Source organism: Vanacampus margaritifer, chromosome 12 (assembly GCF_051991255.1).
Source record: "Vanacampus margaritifer isolate UIUO_Vmar chromosome 12, RoL_Vmar_1.0, whole genome shotgun sequence".
In the NCBI taxonomy this organism is placed as follows: Eukaryota; Metazoa; Chordata; class Actinopteri; order Syngnathiformes; family Syngnathidae; genus Vanacampus; species Vanacampus margaritifer.
Genome location: NC_135443.1, coordinates 1,407,034 through 1,424,974, shown reverse-complemented (window position 1 = coordinate 1,424,974; position 17,941 = coordinate 1,407,034). Strand labels below are relative to the sequence as shown.

At 43.6% G+C, this 17,941-nt stretch overlaps 4 protein-coding genes across 10 annotated transcripts in view; 2 read left to right on the top strand and 2 right to left on the bottom strand.

Moving 5' to 3' along the window:
* The first annotated feature begins 106 nt into the window (after nucleotides 1-106).
* Nucleotides 107-8,210, top strand: cdc5l (CDC5 cell division cycle 5-like (S. pombe)). Its single transcript, XM_077581210.1, has 19 exons — nucleotides 107-299; nucleotides 788-891; nucleotides 976-1,137; nucleotides 1,221-1,348; nucleotides 1,920-2,019; nucleotides 2,101-2,227; nucleotides 2,810-2,901; nucleotides 2,983-3,127; nucleotides 3,277-3,468; nucleotides 4,392-4,540; nucleotides 4,620-4,791; nucleotides 4,932-5,096; nucleotides 5,275-5,355; nucleotides 5,940-6,182; nucleotides 6,497-6,604; nucleotides 6,677-6,766; nucleotides 7,493-7,624; nucleotides 7,886-7,966; nucleotides 8,037-8,210. The coding sequence occupies exons 1-19, from the start codon at nucleotides 255-257 to the stop codon at nucleotides 8,148-8,150; spliced, it is 2,430 nt and encodes an 809-aa protein (XP_077437336.1). The 5' UTR covers nucleotides 107-254; the 3' UTR covers nucleotides 8,151-8,210.
* supt3h (SPT3 homolog, SAGA and STAGA complex component) lies at nucleotides 7,985-13,438 on the bottom strand. 3 transcript variants are annotated; one of them, XM_077581218.1, is made up of 12 exons: nucleotides 13,397-13,438; nucleotides 12,357-12,446; nucleotides 11,362-11,446; nucleotides 10,942-11,028; nucleotides 10,158-10,251; nucleotides 9,935-10,083; nucleotides 9,782-9,857; nucleotides 9,534-9,646; nucleotides 9,350-9,454; nucleotides 9,111-9,239; nucleotides 8,461-8,550; nucleotides 7,985-8,385 (listed from the first exon to the last, which is right to left on the bottom strand). In XM_077581218.1, the coding sequence occupies exons 2-12, from the start codon at nucleotides 12,437-12,439 to the stop codon at nucleotides 8,344-8,346; spliced, it is 1,053 nt and encodes a 350-aa protein (XP_077437344.1). In that variant the 5' UTR covers nucleotides 12,440-12,446; nucleotides 13,397-13,438; the 3' UTR covers nucleotides 7,985-8,343. The 3 variants fall into 3 exon arrangements, with proteins under 3 accessions (XP_077437344.1, XP_077437342.1, XP_077437343.1); XM_077581216.1 differs by lacking the exon at nucleotides 13,397-13,438 and adding an exon at nucleotides 12,933-13,022; XM_077581217.1 differs by lacking the exon at nucleotides 13,397-13,438 and adding an exon at nucleotides 12,933-13,011 and having other exon boundaries at nucleotides 12,357-12,472.
* runx2a (RUNX family transcription factor 2a) lies at nucleotides 13,319-15,421 on the top strand. The gene is made up of 5 exons (XM_077581219.1): nucleotides 13,319-13,600; nucleotides 13,930-14,089; nucleotides 14,484-14,588; nucleotides 14,696-14,761; nucleotides 14,919-15,421. Exons 1-5 carry the CDS (start codon nucleotides 13,427-13,429, stop codon nucleotides 15,260-15,262), a joined length of 849 nt encoding a protein of 282 aa, XP_077437345.1. The 5' UTR covers nucleotides 13,319-13,426; the 3' UTR covers nucleotides 15,263-15,421.
* Nucleotides 15,417-17,941, bottom strand: part of LOC144061107 (follistatin-related protein 1-like) — a 14,701-nt gene continuing 12,176 nt past the window's right edge. For all 5 annotated transcript variants that reach the window (XM_077581220.1, XM_077581222.1, XM_077581224.1 and 2 more), the window contains 6 exons: nucleotides 17,777-17,906; nucleotides 17,211-17,240; nucleotides 17,010-17,140; nucleotides 16,791-16,909; nucleotides 16,610-16,722; nucleotides 15,417-15,691 (listed from right to left, as the gene is read on the bottom strand). In XM_077581220.1, coding sequence (XP_077437346.1) covers nucleotides 15,561-15,691; nucleotides 16,610-16,722; nucleotides 16,791-16,909; nucleotides 17,010-17,140; nucleotides 17,211-17,240; nucleotides 17,777-17,906 — 654 coding nt within the window. In that variant the 3' untranslated portion in view covers nucleotides 15,417-15,560. The remainder of the gene's footprint in view (nucleotides 15,692-16,609; nucleotides 16,723-16,790; nucleotides 16,910-17,009; nucleotides 17,141-17,210; nucleotides 17,241-17,776; nucleotides 17,907-17,941) is intronic.

Below are 17,941 nucleotides of genomic sequence, written 5' to 3'. Positions count from 1 at the left end.
TCACTGCACAAGACTGTTGTTGTCATTTCCCATTTGTCCTGCTGGGGCAGTAGTTCCCCATGAAGCGTCTAATTACTGTCCTCTTTCCAAGCCGAAGAAAGAAAGTGGCACGTTTCCTGTTTGTCGTGAGCGGTCGACTCGTTCGTCTTCCAGCCGATCGTTGCGCGCTGCGGGTTTTAATTTCTTAATATTTTTGCGCCCTCACTTGCTTTGTTTCTTGTGGAAGAAAGGAAGAAGACAACAAAGCCGCCAAGATGCCGCGGATTATGATTAAAGGAGGCGTTTGGCGCAATACGGAGGTACGCGTTGGCACGGCTAACTTGGCTAGCTTCGTGCTAACTCCGCTAGCTTTAAATAAATGCGCAGAATAGCGCCACATAGCTACAAGCTAGCTACAAAGTTCAGGAGATCGATGTCTTATAATGCGCTATTATTCTTATTTATGCCAGCCTAGAAAATTAGTCAACTAACGTCATGAGTATGAGTTACTGAAGTGGATCCAAATAATTACAACCACTATACTGTGCAAGGTTAATGTTGCATGTTATTGTAGAGCAGGAATGAGCAAACATTATTAATGCGTTAAAATACGTTAGAATATTGACTATACATTTTTAGGGAGAAAGTGGCTAAAAAGATGCAACAAATATTACAGGTTCCTTGATAATGTCAATGCTCACTGGGCTGGATTCAAGAATGTACTATCACTGAGCACAAATGATATTTAGGCCAATTTGGAATCCGATCTGATGCAAATATTAATCATTCATGAATCTGCGAATTCCAGGATGAAATCCTCAAGGCAGCTGTTATGAAATATGGCAAAAATCAGTGGTCCCGTATCGCCTCATTGCTCCACCGCAAGTCAGCAAAGCAATGCAAAGCCCGATGGTGAGTTTGTCCTTCCCACCACTTTTAAGTATGTAATATAATATCACATACTAACATCACGTACTGTCTCTGTTTTGTCCTCAGGTACGAGTGGCTGGACCCCAGCATTAAAAAAACAGAGTGGTCCCGAGAAGAGGAGGAGAAACTTCTTCACCTGGCCAAGCTGATGCCCACCCAGTGGAGAACTATCGCCCCCATCATAGGACGTACGGCCGCCCAGTGTCTGGAGCACTACGAATACCTGCTGTACGCTCGCATTTGTCCGCCGCGCCACATGACACCAGCACGACTCTCGTCGAGACGCGTTTGACGCTATGTGTGATTTTTAGTGACAAGGCAGCACAGAGAGACAACGAGGAGGAAGTGGGAGAGGACCCCAGGAAGTTGAAGCCGGGAGAGATAGACCCCAACCCTGAGACCAAACCAGCTAGGCCGGACCCCGTGGACATGGATGAAGGTGCACAAACCTCACTAGTGGCTAGGAACCATTTTTATCAATGTTGAGTTCCTGTCGTGAGAAGGTGGGCGTGAACTTCGTGGCTTCTGGTATTCTTTGAAAAGACAGAAAAAAATGTATATGAGGACAATCCTTGTCCAGATTTAAAGCCCTACATTGGAACTCTTACTTTCAAACAAAATCTCTGGCTTGTTACTCTAACTCTTGTTTGAAACCACATCCTCTAAACCTTAATTTAAAACCCTAACTAAGACTCCAAGCCATAATCTGAAACCCAAACTCTGACTTTAAACCCTCATTAAAAAAATAACTCTTGAAACCCAATCCCAGACTCTTAAATTATTATCCGAAAACCCAACCCACTCTTTAAACCCTAATTTAAATCTTTAATCCTTGTTTGAAACCTTGACTCTTGTTTATAAAGCCTACTTTGAAACGCCAACCCTGGCTTGAATCAATACATTGTCTTGAAAATGTAACCCTTGTTTGAAGCCTGACTTAATCTGGCTTGATGTTTTCTGAGTGTTGTTGTGTTTGATTGTCAGTGATGGACCTTTTGAAATGTTTGCAGATGAACTGGAGATGCTTTCTGAGGCCCGAGCTCGCCTGGCCAACACGCAGGGCAAGAAGGCCAAAAGGAAGGCCAGAGAGAAGCAGCTCGAGGAAGCTAGGTCACGTTTGCATCCGATCGAGCTGTTGATCTTTTCCTCGCTCTCGTCCAATATTCACCGTGTACGTTCCGTCTCGTGCAGGCGTTTGGCGGCGCTGCAGAAGCGCCGAGAGCTGCGAGCGGCGGGCATCCGCATCGGGAAGAAAAGGAAGAAGAAGCGAGGAGTGGACTACAATGCCGAAATCCCCTTTGAGAAGAAACCTGCCGCTGTAAATCACTATCACTTTGAATTCTTACTACAGTGAACCTTCGTGATTTGAGGGGGCCGAACCCCGACGTGACTAGCAGAAAATTTTCAAATGCTGTCGTAGAATGTCTAAAAAGGTTTCCAATTGCTGATTTTAGCAGTTAACTCTTTGACTGCCAAAAACGTTAAGTAACGTTTAGTAAAATCCTATGGAGGAGTGCCAAAGACGTTAAAAGACGTTTGTTTCAGAACAGAGGTGAAACTAACCATTTTCTATTGTTGATTACTGAAAAACGGTAGAAACAAACTTTTTTTTTCTGATGAAAGATGAGAGTCCAATCTTTCATTTGGTAGTATGTGTGTTTCCACAGTCCAAACACATAATTTTATATGGACCTTGAAAGATCAGTCAAAATGCTTAAAATCGGCTGGCACCCACGGCATCCCTTTTCTGAAAACGTCTGGCAGTCAAAGAGTTAAAACCCCAAATATTCCCCACTCCCAATAAACTCCAAGATTGTATCCAACTCTGGGGGTTCACCGTCCTGCATTGTGTGCGTTGACAGGCGCATAATGTCTGAGCGGCCATTTTGTCTGCTTTCAGGGCTTCTACGACACCAGCATGGAGCTTTACGACCCACTGGCGCCCAACTTCAAGCGTCTCCGCCAGCAGCATTTGGATGGCGAGCTGCGCAAGTGAGTCACTGTGGCAAGCGTTAGCACTTTGCAGGCATTAGCGTGTTAGCCTCACGCCGCGCGTTTGTCGTCGCTCTGCAGCGAGCGCGAGGACCGAGACCGGAAGAAGGACAAGCAGAAGATCAAGAAGAAGAAGGAGAGCGACCTGCCCTCCGCCATCTTGCAGACCAGCGGCGTGGCCGAGTTCACCAAAAAGCGCTCCAAGCTGGTCCTGCCCGCGCCGCAGGTAACAACCCGATGCTAACGGTTTTATTTCAGCTAGCACGTGAATCGAGACATGGAAATGCTTGCACCGGATTGAGCATAAAGGCTCGTGTTAGGGTTCGAAAGTGCCCACATGCGATACGGTGACAATGTGGTCGTCCCTCCCGACAGATCAGCGACGCCGAACTGGAAGAGGTGGTGAAGATGGGCGTGGCCAGCGAGGTGGCCCGCCAGGCGGCCGAGGAGAGCGAGAGCGCCAACGGCGCCTCCTCCACGTTGCTGTCCGAGTACAGCATCACCAACAACATGAACGCCGGACTGCGTACGCCGCGAACGCCCGCCGCTCAGGACAGGATCATGCAGGTCAGCTCACGGCTTCCACGTCTCATTCCAAGATGCTGATTTGAACCCTAATTGCCACAACCCTGATTTAAAACCCTAATCCAAGCTTCAAATTCTCATTTGAAACCTTCTTTCATAGCTTTAATGTCTTGGAAGCCCAATTTGAAACCTTAACACTTGTTTGATGCCTTAATTAGAAAACCCAGCTGTTGTTTGAAGCGTGGCTTCGACCCTTATTTTGAAATTCTAAGAGCCTTGAAACCATAATTTGAAGCCATAATCCTGGTAGGGCTGGGCGATATGAACGCTAGCTTCTATAGACTATGCAAACCAGTAAGAAAATTATTTATTAAATTAAAAAAACCACTAATTATATACCGTTACTGTGAAGGGATGCAGTTTATACCGTGATGTAAATTTTAGGCCATATCGCACAGCCCTAAATCCTGGTCTGAATCGCTAGTCCAGACTTGAAACCCTAATTTGAAGCCATAAGACTTGCTTAAAACCTTAGACTGTTCTTGAAACCCCAATTTTAAACCTTAATTTCAAATTGATGTCTGAAACTCTTTTTTTTTTAATCAAATCTCGTTTGAAACCTTAGATTAGGCTCAAACCCCTAATTTGAATCCCGAGCCAAATTTTGAAACCCCAACTAACCTTACCTCTTGTTTAAAACCCTAAAATGTTTTTGAAACTTGAATTTGAAACCTTAACCTCTAGACCCCAACCTTGCGGTGAAACACCATGCGGGGTTTGAAACCCTAACCCTAGTTTACAACACAAATTTGAAACCCTAAACCCATCTTTTAAACCCCAAATTTGACATCCTAATGTTACTGAATTGAACCCTTGAACATGACTTGAAATAATAAAAGGGAAACTAACAATAATGATTTCCGTATTCAAAGCTCAAATCCCATTTGACATTTGCATCCTCCCAGGAAGCTCAGAATCTGATGGCGCTGACCAACATCGATACGCCACTCAAGGGTGGCCTGAACACGCCGCTGCACGACAGCGACTTCAGCGGCGTCACGCCCCAACGGCAGCAAGTGCAGACCCCCAACACCGTGCTCAGCACCCCCTTCAGGTAACCGCCGGCAAGCGCGCCTCCGCCCGCACCCGCCGTGGCCTTGCCCCAATCATGTTCAGCGCGTCGTCGTCCACAGAACTCCCGGGCAGGGCCAAGGGTCGGAGGGCATGACCCCGCAAGCGGCTGTGACGTTGACCCCACGGGGGCCGACCACGCCTGGTCTGACACCTGCACGCACGCCACTAAGGGACAAGCTCAACATCAACAGCGAGGAGCAGCTGGCTGACCCCACCTTCGCAAAACATCTGGTGAGGGCGGGGGGGAGACTTTTTATTTTTATTTTACTTTGATGTTTTTTTTTTTTTAAGTAAATCGTTTTTTTCTGGGGGGGGGGGACTGTTCAGCAATTTGTGGATGCTGCTGAGTGACTTGTTGCGTTTGTCGACAGCAACGAGAAAGTCTGCAGCAGCTGCGGCAGGGTCTGATGTCACTTCCTGTGCCCAAAAACGACTTTGAGATCGTCCTGCCCGAAAACGCCGAGAAAGAACTGGAAGAGACCGAGATGGAGGTTGGCTACGTGGAGGACGCCTCCGACGTGGAGTCGCGCAAGCAGGTCGGCGCGCACACGCACGCACGCACGCACGCACACGCACACACACACTGCTAGTGGGAATACACGACTATTTACAGAACACAAAAGCTTTCAGATGCACCAACATTGGTTTACGTCGCGCTTGGGTTCTGTCAGATGCTCGCCGTGTTGATGTGTGCGTGTATTATGTGCTTTTCAGGCCCAGCGCGATGCGGAGAGGGAGAAGGAGCTCAAGCTGCGACACATCGCTGTACAAAGGAGCCTGCCCAGACCCACTGAGGTAACGTTTTACACACGCACACACACACACACACACACACGTTGGGTTTCCGTTTCTAGTGGGGACATCTCATTGACACAATGTATTTCCTTGACCTTAACCATCATAACAGACTGCCTTACCTCAACCAAAATCCAATTCAAACCTTAACTCTACAAACAAGTTTTGACCCTTAAAAAGAGTTTTGGACTCGTGGGGACCACCAAAATGTCCCCACAATGATAGTAAAACCCCAGAAAATGAGACCTCGTATTATTACCTTCAGCTTTGTCTCCAGTTTCACCAAGCTGTTGCGTCAAACGGGGTTGCGCACGGCCCCCGCTTCCTTTTTTCTCTGCATGCCTTTCTCTACTCAACTCCACAACAGAATCCACGGAAAAATCTTTAACATGCTACTTGATGTACACACAAGCATCATACAAGTGTGTGTGTGTGTGTGTGTGTGTGTGTGTGTGTGTGTGTGTGTGTGTGTGTGTGTGTGTGTGTGTGTGTGTGTGTGTGTGTGTGTGTGTGTGTGTGTGTGTGCGTGTGTGTGTGTGTGTGTGTGTGTGTGTGTGTGTGTGTGTGTGCGCGGGCGTCGCCAGGTGAACGAGTCGGTGCTGCGTCCGCCCATGGAGGCGCTGAATGACCTGCAGGTGGCCGACGAGCTGGTCAAGCGGGAGATGATCACCATGATGCACTACGACTGCCTTCACCATCCGACGGCCGCCGGCCAGCTGCAGCGCGTCAAAGCCCGCGGGCCCGCCTCCGCCTCCAACAACGCCCTGCACATCGCCTACCTGGACGGCCACGCCTACAACACCGTCAGCACCGACGACATGGACAAGGTCCACTCTCCTCTTTGCGCCGTCGTTGCATGAAATTTGTCATTTATTTTCACTGGATTCATCTTTGTTCTTTATTTCAACTGAATTAAATAAAAGCTCAATAAAGATTTTTTTTTTAAAAAACTGTAAAAAAAAAAAAAAAAAAAAGAGAGGCTTAGAAATTAAGTTTAGAGAACACTTTGAAAGATAAACAAAATTGTAGAAGCAAAAAGCTCACCAACTTGAAACTTTGACCTCTTTGACGTCCATCGCCGTCAATGGCAGTGAAAGAGTTTAAAATCAATCAATCCAAATGAATGTTTTGATGTGTTCAGGCCAAAGCCATCTTGGCGGCCGAGATGGAGGTGGTGAAGGCGGGCATGGGCCACGGAGATCTCGGCATGGAGGCCTACTGCCAAGTGTGGGAGGAATGCTACAGCCAGGTCAGGCCGCCTCCACGTTGACGTCGGCGTTCGCCGCCAGACTTTTACAAATGCCGCGTGTGCGTGCTGCAGGTGTTGTACCTGCCGGGACAAAACAGATACACCCGCTACAATATGGCCAACAAGAAGGAGCGAATTGAGAGCATGGAGAAGAAACTTGAAGTAAGCCGCATGCAACGCCCCTGATTTTTGTTATTTTTTTAGAGAGAGAAAAAATCCAAATTCAGGGAAGCTGAATTTGTTTTTATTTTTATGAATTCCCAGTATAGAGTTTTTGAGGGAAAGCCCCCAAGAAATGTTGTTTTTTTTTCAAGGAAAATGTTTTTTTGACTTTTGGGCCAGGCAGGAGTTTTAAGTTTGAAAAGCCTTTTTTTGTTACAGAAAGTCTTCTTTCCTCTTTTGTTTTTTAAAAAGGTGTAATAAGAAAAAGTAAAACCAAAGTTCATGGTTTTTAGAATAAATTTTATTTTATTGTTGTTTTTTCTCCCCAAAGTCAGGTTTTTACAGAAAAATATTTTCTAATTATCTTTGGGGAAAAAAAAGATTCAGGAAAAATCAAATGGAAAAAATCTAAACATTTTTTTTCTTTGTTTTTACCTGAATCTTTTTTTTTGCCATAGAAAGATGTTTTGTTTTTTGAGACAAAATTTTGTCAAAAAACAAAACACATTCAGAAAATAAGTCTTATGTTTATTAATACATTTTATCTTGTCTTCCACAACTCATTTTTTTGGTTTGTTGTTTTAAGGAAAAAGTCATGTAATTTTTTTCCCCCGTTGGAATAAAGTTCACATTTTTTTTTAGACATTTTTATTCCGCCCGCCCCCAAAGAAAATGTCTTTTTGTGTATTTTGCTACTGATGGTGTTTTCTTTTGCGTGGCGTGCAGGTGAACCGCAGTCACATGACAGCGGAGGCACGCAAGGCGGCCAAACTGGAGAAGAAGCTGAAGATCCTCCTGGGGGGCTTCCAGTCCAGAGCGCTCGGCCTCCTCAAGCAGCACAACGAACTGTGGGAGCAGGTCGGCCTCCGAACTCCTCATGTCCTTCACCCACCCAAAAAAAAAAAAAAAAAAAAAACCCAACCACCCTTTTAGGGATGAGGAAATGAGCTCAATGATTGTGTTGGCAATTGTTAATTACGAAAACTCAAAACGAAATATAAAAGTATCAATTAGTGGACATTTTTGAAAAAATGCATGATTGCCAACAGCATACATGTCCCACAATGCATCTGAAGCCTAAAAACTGGTTTTCAGTGTTATACTTATTTTGTACACTAGGTGGAGCAAGCGGCCACGGAGCTGGAGACTTTCAGTCAGCTAAAGAAACAAGAAGACATGGCCATTCCCAGAAGGCTGGAGGTCACTAACACACACACAATATTTTTTTCAATAGACTTTTATTAGCATATTAATGGTGTGTGTGCTTTAGGCGTTGCGTGAGGACGTGGAGCGTCAGATGGATCGAGAGCGGGAGCTCCAGCAGCGCTACGGAGAACTTGTGACGGAGCGAGAAGGCCTGGTCAACAGCGCTCAAAAGCTTTGAGCAACAGTGAATGCATTTTTTTTTTTTAAACAGTGTATGAAATAAAAACCGTCAACGTGAGCTCGCTGTGTTCTACGTCTTTGTGTTAGTGACCAATAAAGTTTATTTTGGCAACGCCAAATTGTGTACGGTGAGTGATGTCCACTGAACAAAGAAAATAAAGACCAAAAAAAAAAAAAACGGTGCGTGGTGATCAGCAGGCCAGGTAAGACATCCCACTCCTCCTGTAGGCGCTCTGACGGAAACAAAAGTTTGATCACACGTGTGGACACGGAAATCCATTTGAATGCAAACGTGCACGAGCGCGTACGGTGTGTCTGAAGTTGTATCTTCTGATGGCCTCTCGGATGTGACAAAGTTGGATGGCGCCGCTCGGAGGTTCTGCTGTGGCAGGACAGCTCTGCAACAACACATTTTCAAATACAAATTCTGAAAGTCTTATGAATTAATACATTTATGGACATGGGAAAAAAATATCTTTACCGTACACATTTTGGTGGGGGGGTTGTGTTGTTACAAATTGATTTTTTTTTGGGGGGGGGCATAAAAATCTTGGGAAAATTACTTCATGAAAGTTATTTCTGTTTAAGCTTTTTTTTGGGTCACTCAGTATGAAAATTTTTTTTTAGAATATTCAATTAGAAAGTTTTTAAGAAATTTGTTGAGAGCAACTTCTATTTTTTTTCAAAATATTTTGTCAGGTCGTATGCTTTTATTTTTTTTACATTTTTCTTCAAAAATAGTCACAGGAAATATATATTTTTTTTTTTAAGATCTAGAAAAAGGTTATTTTTTTGTTCAAAAAGTGAGTGTTTTAGTAAGATTTTAGTTTAAATGTTTTTCCTCAAAACTAGATTTTGAGTGAAAATCAAGTTTGAAAAAAAAATAATCTCAAAATAAATATTTTACAGTTTTCTCATAGTATAACTTGTGAGATATTTCTCGATCTTTGGTTGTGACCTTTTTGCGTTTTCTTTGCCGCGCTCGCCCGTCCAGGCTTCCGTTGCCTTGGAGGAGGGGCTTGGATGAGTGGGAGGAGCCAGGAGTGGAGGGAGGCGTGGCCTCGGGGGAGTCTGATTCTTTCTTGACCTGCCGGACAACAAGCAAAGTTGACCTCAGAAAAACAAATAATAAAATAGAAAAGAAAGACATGACTCCAGCTGTGTGTGTGTGTGTTGTGCACGTGCGCGTGAGTGAACCTCAACATGCGTGTTGTAGTGTATGTGGCTGGCCGAGATGACATGAGTGACGGCGTTGGTCTTTGCCACCATTTCCTGCTTGACGAGCAGAGACAAGTCCACAATCTGCAAGCAGGAGAACTTTTTAAAAAAAAAATATTTCAAGGTATGTTTGGATAGATGAATGGATGGATGATGCGGTTGCCTGGGCGACGGTCTCATAAGCCAGGTAGGACAGGATCTCCATGGCGACACCGTTGGGTTTGAGCTCCAGGCTGCTGCAGTCCAGCCAGTCGCGAAACTTGGACGCTTTCTTGGCTGCACGCACACACAAACTGGACTTAAAGTAGGTTCAAATAATATTACATGTAATTGAAAGAAAAAAATCACCTAATATTAGAGTCTAGATGATGAAATATGTCAAGATGTTACGACACAACAAAAACGAGTTACCAAAGCTGAGCTGTCGACTCTCACAGAATTCGGCGTATTGCGTCTGGTCCATGGCTCTGCTGTGACGCTCCAAACGCTGCAATCCCATAATAACCACCATTAGAATCCTAATCCCAAAACAAGATGCCAAGGGTGCGTCGCCACGGCAACCACCTCCAGCCTCTCTTGCTTGACGGGGTCCACCTCCTGCCGCTCGGCCAGCGACACCAGCTCGCTGGTGTGGTCCAACCACAGCAGGTAATCCTGAGCCAGACGCTGGCGGCGCTGGTTGCCCCCGGCGACCGTGCCCGACGACCCCGCGCCTTCGTCCCAAATCCTTCTGATTATTATTATTGAGGATTCACGATTTCATGGAAAAAAGTCTCGAGAGGCCGACCTTGTTCGACTCCGTCGTCGTCGTCCAGACCCTTCAGAAGCTTCGATTTGTAATCTCGGAACTGGAGATACTTCAGCAGCCTCGAAACCTTCCTCTGCACATACGCACGCACACGCGAAAATGTATTCACGTCTTACCAACAATTAATTACTTATGAAAAAGTCTGACTTTTTGAGAAGGTGAAAAAAAAGTTGCTTCATTTTTTGGGTCATATTTTTTAATCAAGAAAAGAGAATACATTTTATTTTCTTGCCACATACAGCAGTCATTAAAAAAAAAATTCAAGAAAAAAAATTAAATTTCAATTTTTTTTCCCTAGAATATTTTTTTTTAAGAAGAGATTTTTTTTCTGGAAAAAATAAAATTCTGTAGAATTTTTTTCAAAAGAAAAGTTTTTTCCCCTTGCAAATTTTCCTTAAGATAAATTTTCCCCAAATTTTTTTTTCTTAGAAAATGTTTTTCCCTGGATTTTTTTTCCACATTATTATTATTATTATTTTTAGAGAATATGTTTCTAAGACTGATTTTTTCCAGGAAAAAAAATTGAAAAATATTTTCCCCCACGTTTTTGTCAGAGAAAGTATTTTCCCAAGGTTTTTTTTTTTTTTACGATTTTTTTACGATCACAATTTTTTACTTTTTTTAAAATCTCACATTATGGACGTCATTTTTTTTCCAGGGGGAAAAATATTTTTCTTCCTCCAAAAAAAAAGGTCCCATTTCCCAAGAAAAAGGTTATTTTCCCAAGTGTTCCACATGATATGTGAGTGTTTACTGTGCTGACCTTGTCTCTGCGCATCAGAAAAAGGATGTCCTCCACGGCGATGACCCTTGACCCCCGAAGTGTGGCACCCTCACTGGCCTGATGGAGCTGATCAGTAAGTCAAACGTTTAAGTCATGTGGAAAGTCCCAAGCTATTGTTATCACAAACAACTTTTGCTATGTAAAAATGTTGCATTTGAAAGCCGCAAAATCACAAGAGCAGTCTGGTCTTGCAGTACCACTCTCTTCCTCTTGGGGCAACAGTGAGTGCACATGTCTGAATGCAACATTTTGAAATGTTTGACTTTCTTTATATAGATGTTTTTTTTGGGAAAAAAATTCACAAAACCTTTAGAAACTTAAGAAACAATGGAAAATAAATGAAGACATTTCGATTACACAAAATGTGTGTGTGTGTGCGTGTATAAAACAATGCATTACCATGGTGATGAGCTGCGTATGCACAATGTCCTGAACCAGAGCTGCTGTCTCGTGCAGCGGCCTGCGAGCGTCTCCCAGGGCAAACCTGGCACACACGTGCACACGCACACACACACACACACACACGCACAGGTGAGTCAGCCACATTTGGACAAACCTCCCATTTGCATGTCGAGAAAGCAGTTCCAGGACAAGCCACAAAAGTGAAAACCACATCCTCGGACATCCATTCTCATCTTTCCCCGGCCCGCCTCCTCTGTGCCGTGATTGGCCAACGGCAGCTATCAATCACACAGCTGAGAGGGACTTGGGTTTGAGGTTGAGAGGTTCACGCTGAGGCTTGGGGTTCGGTTTTGGGGTTGACTTGGTCGCAGGCGTCTCTGACCACCGACGACACACCAGGTGAGTAACACACACACACACACACACACACACACACACAGCAACTGGGTGCAGCAGCATGTGGTGTCTTTTAGAAAATAAGTTTTTTTAAAACAATCTTTTGCATAAAATAAATGTGTTCATGTACATCTTCACTTCTGTGACACTACTATTATAAACGCATTCTTCCCGGTTCTAAATATTTTGTATTAAAAGCAAAATCCATATAATCCATATCAACATTTTGATAAAACGTATCCTTTTCTCCTTTTAATCATACAAACTTTTCAAATGATATTTGATGACTCAGCATGGAGTGGACATGTTTTACGCTTCAATGACGCACCTCCCATTTGAGAGCACAGAAATGGGAATAGTGCCACTTGAAGCATTTCATTTTGGAGTGCGTATGATGCCTTCCTTGTGTATCGTGGCGTGTGACCACGTGTTGCTGTGTGTCGTGCTCATCAACAGGCTGTCATGGCTTCAAACAGTCTCTTTGGTGCCACCGGACACACACTCTACACAGGTCAGTGTGACCGTCCGTGTGTGAGAGAAAGTGTGTGAAACTGAGATTGAATGTGTGTTTTTGTGCGTGTGTGTTGTACTCATACATCATGCCCTGTATCTCGGGTATGAAACTGGTCCTGGATGCAGCAGGACGTTCTCGGGAGCTGGCGACGGTCGATCCAGCCATGTGACCTCTGTCGACCAATCACAAACTCTGATACTAAATAAAAACATATTTTTAGAACATCACATTTTCATCAATCTCACAGATTTTAAACACGACACATGTAGTGTAATTGGCAACATTTTCCCCCCACCACAGTTGACAAAAATAAACCTAAACCACATTTTTGGGCGATTTTCTTTTGTTATCATTAATACCACACTGAGGCCAAAAACAACAATTTAGGACAACAGTATTGAGACAACACGCTCACACACACGCACACACACACACACACACACACACACACACTGGCAGGTGTTTTAACCGCACTGCATCCCCACCGGTAGTAAAATCTGAATAATAAAAACGGTTCCCCTGTATTCAAAAACTGCGGTTAAAGAGTCATCAGTGCTCCACAAAAAAAAAACACGAAGAAAAGCCAGACGAAGACAAAGACATAGCGGCAGAGGGAAGCAACGAAGGACAAATAGAGGAAGACATCAGTAAAACTCACCAAAAAGTAAAGTTGTCCAGCAAGTCGTCGTTGTCGTTTGTGTTGTGTTTACGTTTAAGCGAAATCCCGGCGCGCTTTGATGACGTAAAATAGAAGGGCCGGAAGCATGCGTGCGGTAAATATATATATTTTTCTTTTATAAATCTGTTTTCAAAGAAAATACATTTAAAAAATAAGTGTTATTTCCTAATATTAAGTATATATTTTTTTTAAATAAAAAGTCTTAGGTGAAACAAGTCTTGAGTACTTTTTTAGGGTTAAAATCTTCTTTTTTGAGAGCAAAATCTTATTCTATTGAAAATAAGATATATCGTAGAAACATTGAGGAAAATGTTGAAATCTTATTCATGGGAAATGTTAGATATCAAAGGAAATATACCTACCATACCACTTAAAAATCGTGTTTGCAAGCAAGCTTTTCATTTAACATATATACAGTAATATTATAAGAATATAATTCATACATTTTGTGTGGTTGTCAATCAGATGCTGCGATGAAGCACCGATCTGCGTCGAACCTCGACCTGGACGAAACCGAAGAGTGCTATTCACGCGAACGTGTAACAGCGTCCCCCAGAGGCCTAGTGGCCACCGACAGCCCCAACTTCCTGTGCAGCAGCCTGCCGCATCACTGGAGGTGCAACAAGACCTTGCCTCGACCTTTCACTGTGAGCACGATCCTGCATTTCAATGGGACTTATCTGGAGTGCCTGCACATCCATTATGTAGGAAATTAAACAACTACGTCATTCTTTAGTTATCTGATTATCTGGAAATGTAAAAAGTGTGAGTGAGCTTTTCTGCATTCCGCCCTACTGTGATGTAACAGTGGGCTAATTTACATAATAACCACCTCCATATTATATCGCAAGATTTACTGTTTGAAGCACTATTATGCAAAGGTAAGGAGAGTTAGCACGGTTTAGCATCATTATCCTCTGGTAATCATGTTGATAACGACAAAGTATGTCATGTGACATGTTCCTCCATCGTGCAGGTAGTGTCCCTGGGCAACGACGTGCCAGACGGCGCCGTGGTCACGCTGATGGCGGGAAACGATGACAACAGCAGCGCCGAGTTACGCAATGCCATGGCTATCATGAGGCAGGGACACGCCCACTTCAACGACCTCCGCTTCGTCGGTCGCAGCGGCAGAGGTAGAAGGAAAGCTAAATAATAATGTATGTGTCACTGAAACTTGGTAGTTCAAGAGGCTTCAAGCTGTTTATTGCCGCTCCGAGATAAAGTTTACTGTCAAAATAAAGAGAGAATTTCATGATGCGTATTCAAAACAAGCCGCACAACTTTGCCTTTGGAATATCTGCTAGCCTAATGCTAACAAACAATTGAAAACTCCATAGACTGGCTAACAAATAGCATTGAAAGGTGTAATAATAACCCTTTAAGGGACATTGGAAAGCAAATCAAGTTGAGCTATTAAGTAAAATGGATGAGTAGTTTTATTTTTTTATCGCGTTTAATTAATTTTAATACCCTTGTGAACATTTGTTAACTTTTACAGTGCCATTTCACCTTTTTTTTCCTTTCCAGGTAAGAGCTTGACCCTGACCATCAATGTCCTGACCACGCCCCCTCAGGTGGCCACACTGCACAGGGCCATCAAGGTGACGGTGGATGGCCCGCGCATGCCCAGACGTCAGTACATGCCGCCACTCCCACATACACAAACACGATGGAATATTATTATTATTTTTCATCCAGCTCAGTGGCATTGAATCAATTGTTTTTTATGTCTCTTCCAGGACAGCGTCAGAAAGAAGCGCAGTCCGCATTCTTCAGGTCCTCCAGCTGCGGCGTGGTAGCTTCAGGTAAAAAGCACACTTTGGAAAAAGTAGTCCTTGTAGTTTGAATTCCATTTGGACCATCTAACCGAGATGGTCCAAATGGAGTTGCCATACTTCCAATTTCCTAATCTGCAGATTGGGTTCGGTGTGCAAATTGGGTAACCACAGTCCTCCTCTCCAGACTGCAGATCCTCGTCTTCCTCCTCCGTGTGGACCAGCGAGCCGTCCTTGATGGCCGCCCTGACGTCTTCCTTCCCCCCGCCTCCCAGAATGCACCAGCAGCATCAGCATCGCCAGCGCCATCCCACCCTGGCCTACCAGCCTCCCGCCTACGCCTCCTACCTGAGCTCAGCGGCCCCGCCTACGCTCAGCCACGCCGCTCCCTTCTACTACGGGCCCAACCAAGCCGCCCAGGGTGCGGGGGACGATGGCGGCGCGGTGGCGGCGGCGGCGGCGTTGAGTGCTTACATAGAAGGGGCGTGTTTTGCCCTCAGGGGGGAGGAGCCTGTCTGGAGGCCTTACTGAGACATGCTTGGGAAATCAGCCAATCAGAAAAAAATGTCGTTACTGGCAATGTTACTGCAGTCCAAACTTGAAAGGTTCCTCCAAAAATGTTCAGTTCTGGAGTAATAATAACAATCATAAAAATAATGACGAGAGAAAGCTGTAAAAATTGAACTTGCATGTGAATTTATTTTACTGCATCTTTATACAAATAAATATCACAAAATGCTTTTAAAACTCAACTCACGTCATGTTCAAGATGAACACGTGTCAACTCATCGAGTCAACACAAATTTCGTTTTTTTCTTCCTGTTATGTTTTAGTGGCGTTGAATCTCACCGTTGCACGCGAGAGCCGTGCACACCCAATTTCCACACGCGCACACGCACTTGTTGCACTCCCTCCTGCTTTCAGCGCCATCCTCCAACGCCTCGTCCTCCAACCAACACTCTACAGGCACAACAACCAGCAAGTTCAAACATTTGCTTTTAGAACTCGCAAAGGGACACAATATAAATACAACGCGCGTGCCATGAAGTGAGTTCCAACGTGCTCATAAGCAACTCAGACGTCTGTGTAAGCAAATGAAACACACTTTTTGCTAGAAACTACAATGCATGATGTCTTCTCGTTCCAGGGTCCCCACAAACTGGGTCTGGGCCGGTTTGGGTACACACACAGACTGACCAAAAAATTTTGCATTTGTGTTGCATGAATTGGCGTTCGAGCTCTAAGTTCCAACTCATTTATTTTCCAATCTATGAAAATATGTCATTACATGGAATTGGTCCAAGCAACAAAAAGGCTCTATTTATTTATTTATTTATTTATATTTTTTTAAATTAAAAATGACTAAAAGTGAAAATAAATACGGATATAAAAAAATAATTCAAAAATTACAAAAATAAAATAAAATAAATATAAATGGAAACAAAAACAACAAAATATACATCCATCCATAAATAAATAAATGTAAAAATAAATACAAAAATACAAACCGAGATTCCAAAAATAAAAATAAATGTAGAAATAAATACAAATATTTATTTATGTGTATAAACACATTTTGTTATTTATATTTCCATTTATATATTTTTTTGGGCTTTAATTTATGTTTTTTTATATCTGTTTTAGTCATTTATTTATTTTGAATTTTGGCAGTTCTGGTCCTCCATACTAGTCTACCAATGTCTTCTATTGGAGGTGGACCCCATTTGCTCAATCCAGGAATAATCATTCATTTCTATTTTGTACATACCTCAAACTATTCCTACATCACGGCCACAATTTAGCATGTCTGCAAATTAACGATCAATTGGGTGCTAAAAATATCAGAAATGAAATGAAATGACGTGTGCATGTATTTACTTTTTTCAGGCGGACGGAAGCTTGGCGTCAAACAGTTAATAAACTCGGTTAAACTCAGTTTCCAATCTGCGTTGTCGTCCGACAGCTCGATCAATGCGTCCGCACACAGAGACCTGCCACACACAACGTTTCAAGACCTTTCCCTTCGCAAAAATGGCAAACTTGTGCAAATTGCTGGCACCTGAGCAGCAGGTTGGTCTCGGAGCTGTTGGAGTAGGTGAGGTTGAGGGCCGTTTCGTTATGTTTCAAGAAGGTCAGGAACTCCTTGGAATCAAGCTGCGAATCTCCGTCGTCGTACATCTGCAGCAAATTGTTCAAACGTTGCACAAAGCAAATCAACACAATCAGGCCCTCGTCTTACGATGACAAATCGGAAGTAAAAAAAAAAAAAAAGTAAGACCTGAAAGTAAGCTTGCATGAGGTCATCGACAGTGGAGGCGTAGATCGTTTTGTTGTCGGACGTCACCTCGGCCTGGACCCACCGGATCACTCGATCCCTCAGCCAATCCCGATCAGGCACGAAACAAACCACTGCGACCACACAATAAGATCAACAACAAGTTGGCTGCCATGGAAAAGGAGTGATTAAACTCGCTCTTACCTGGACTCACGTCAGTCTTTGCTGTTTTTTCTGCGAATAGAAACCAGGAAAACGCCACAACATAATTAATGGATGCCAATCGTTTAAGTATTTTTGTGAAATATGAATAGATTTGATGGATGTTTGGACTTAGACCACTATTGCACTCGACTTTATTTTTACATCACAGTTGTTTCTTTTCAGGGCACCGAGATGATATTGATCGAGATCCAACCTATGGACTGACAGATTTTGACCTCAATTGTGGATCAAAGTGCAAGAAAAATGATCAAATATGAACATCCAAAATTGTTATATTTAAAGAAAGCCAAAATGTTAAAAATATGATAAATGATTAAAAAAAAAATGGAGTTAGCCCACTTTCATTATTAGTGGCTTGTTTAGTTCGGGTCATTTATCACAGTGGGTGAACGAAGGAACTTTTGGATCCAAAGAACGAATGGACAGTTTTAATACCAGGAACTACGAGTACCAAGAATGGGGGAAAAAATCAAATCAAATCTGGCGATGCATGTTGTGCTACTTTGTGTGTATGTTGTTGTCGTTGTGGTTGCGGTTGCGCTCACCCTGACAAAGTCCCGCATGCTGCACGTGGATCTTGGCGTGCGTGGCGCACGCGTCTCTGTGCAGCTCGCAGTGGTTCCGGTAACTTCTGCTGTTGCTGCCGCAAACCCAGTGTTCAGAAGCCTCACATCGCTGCGCAACAAAAGAGAAGGAATTTCATCAGACGG

Bases quoted from the DNA above. Each gene is read 5' to 3' on its own strand.
- cdc5l (XM_077581210.1), top strand. From the start codon at position 255: ATGCCGCGGATTATGATTAAAGGAGGCGTTTGGCGCAATACGGAG. The intron at 1,138-1,220 runs GTACGCTCGCAT...TGTGATTTTTAG, and splicing joins GAGCACTACGAATACCTGCT to TGACAAGGCAGCACAGAGAG. The intron at 7,967-8,036 runs GTCACTAACACA...TGTGTGCTTTAG, and splicing joins CCATTCCCAGAAGGCTGGAG to GCGTTGCGTGAGGACGTGGA.
- supt3h (XM_077581218.1), bottom strand. From the start codon at position 12,439: ATGGCTGGATCGACCGTCGCCAGCTCCCGAGAACGTCCTGCTGCATCC. The intron at 11,447-12,356 runs GTATGAGTACAA...CGTGTGTGCCAG, and splicing joins CCCGAGATACAGGGCATGAT to GTTTGCCCTGGGAGACGCTC. The intron at 9,858-9,934 runs GTGGTTGCCGTG...ATGGGATTGCAG, and splicing joins TCAAGCAAGAGAGGCTGGAG to CGTTTGGAGCGTCACAGCAG.
- runx2a (XM_077581219.1), top strand. From the start codon at position 13,427: ATGAAGCACCGATCTGCGTCGAACCTCGACCTGGACGAAACCGAAGAG. The intron at 13,601-13,929 runs GTGAGCACGATC...TCCATCGTGCAG, and splicing joins CCTTGCCTCGACCTTTCACT to GTAGTGTCCCTGGGCAACGA. The intron at 14,090-14,483 runs GTAGAAGGAAAG...TTTCCTTTCCAG, and splicing joins CGTCGGTCGCAGCGGCAGAG to GTAAGAGCTTGACCCTGACC.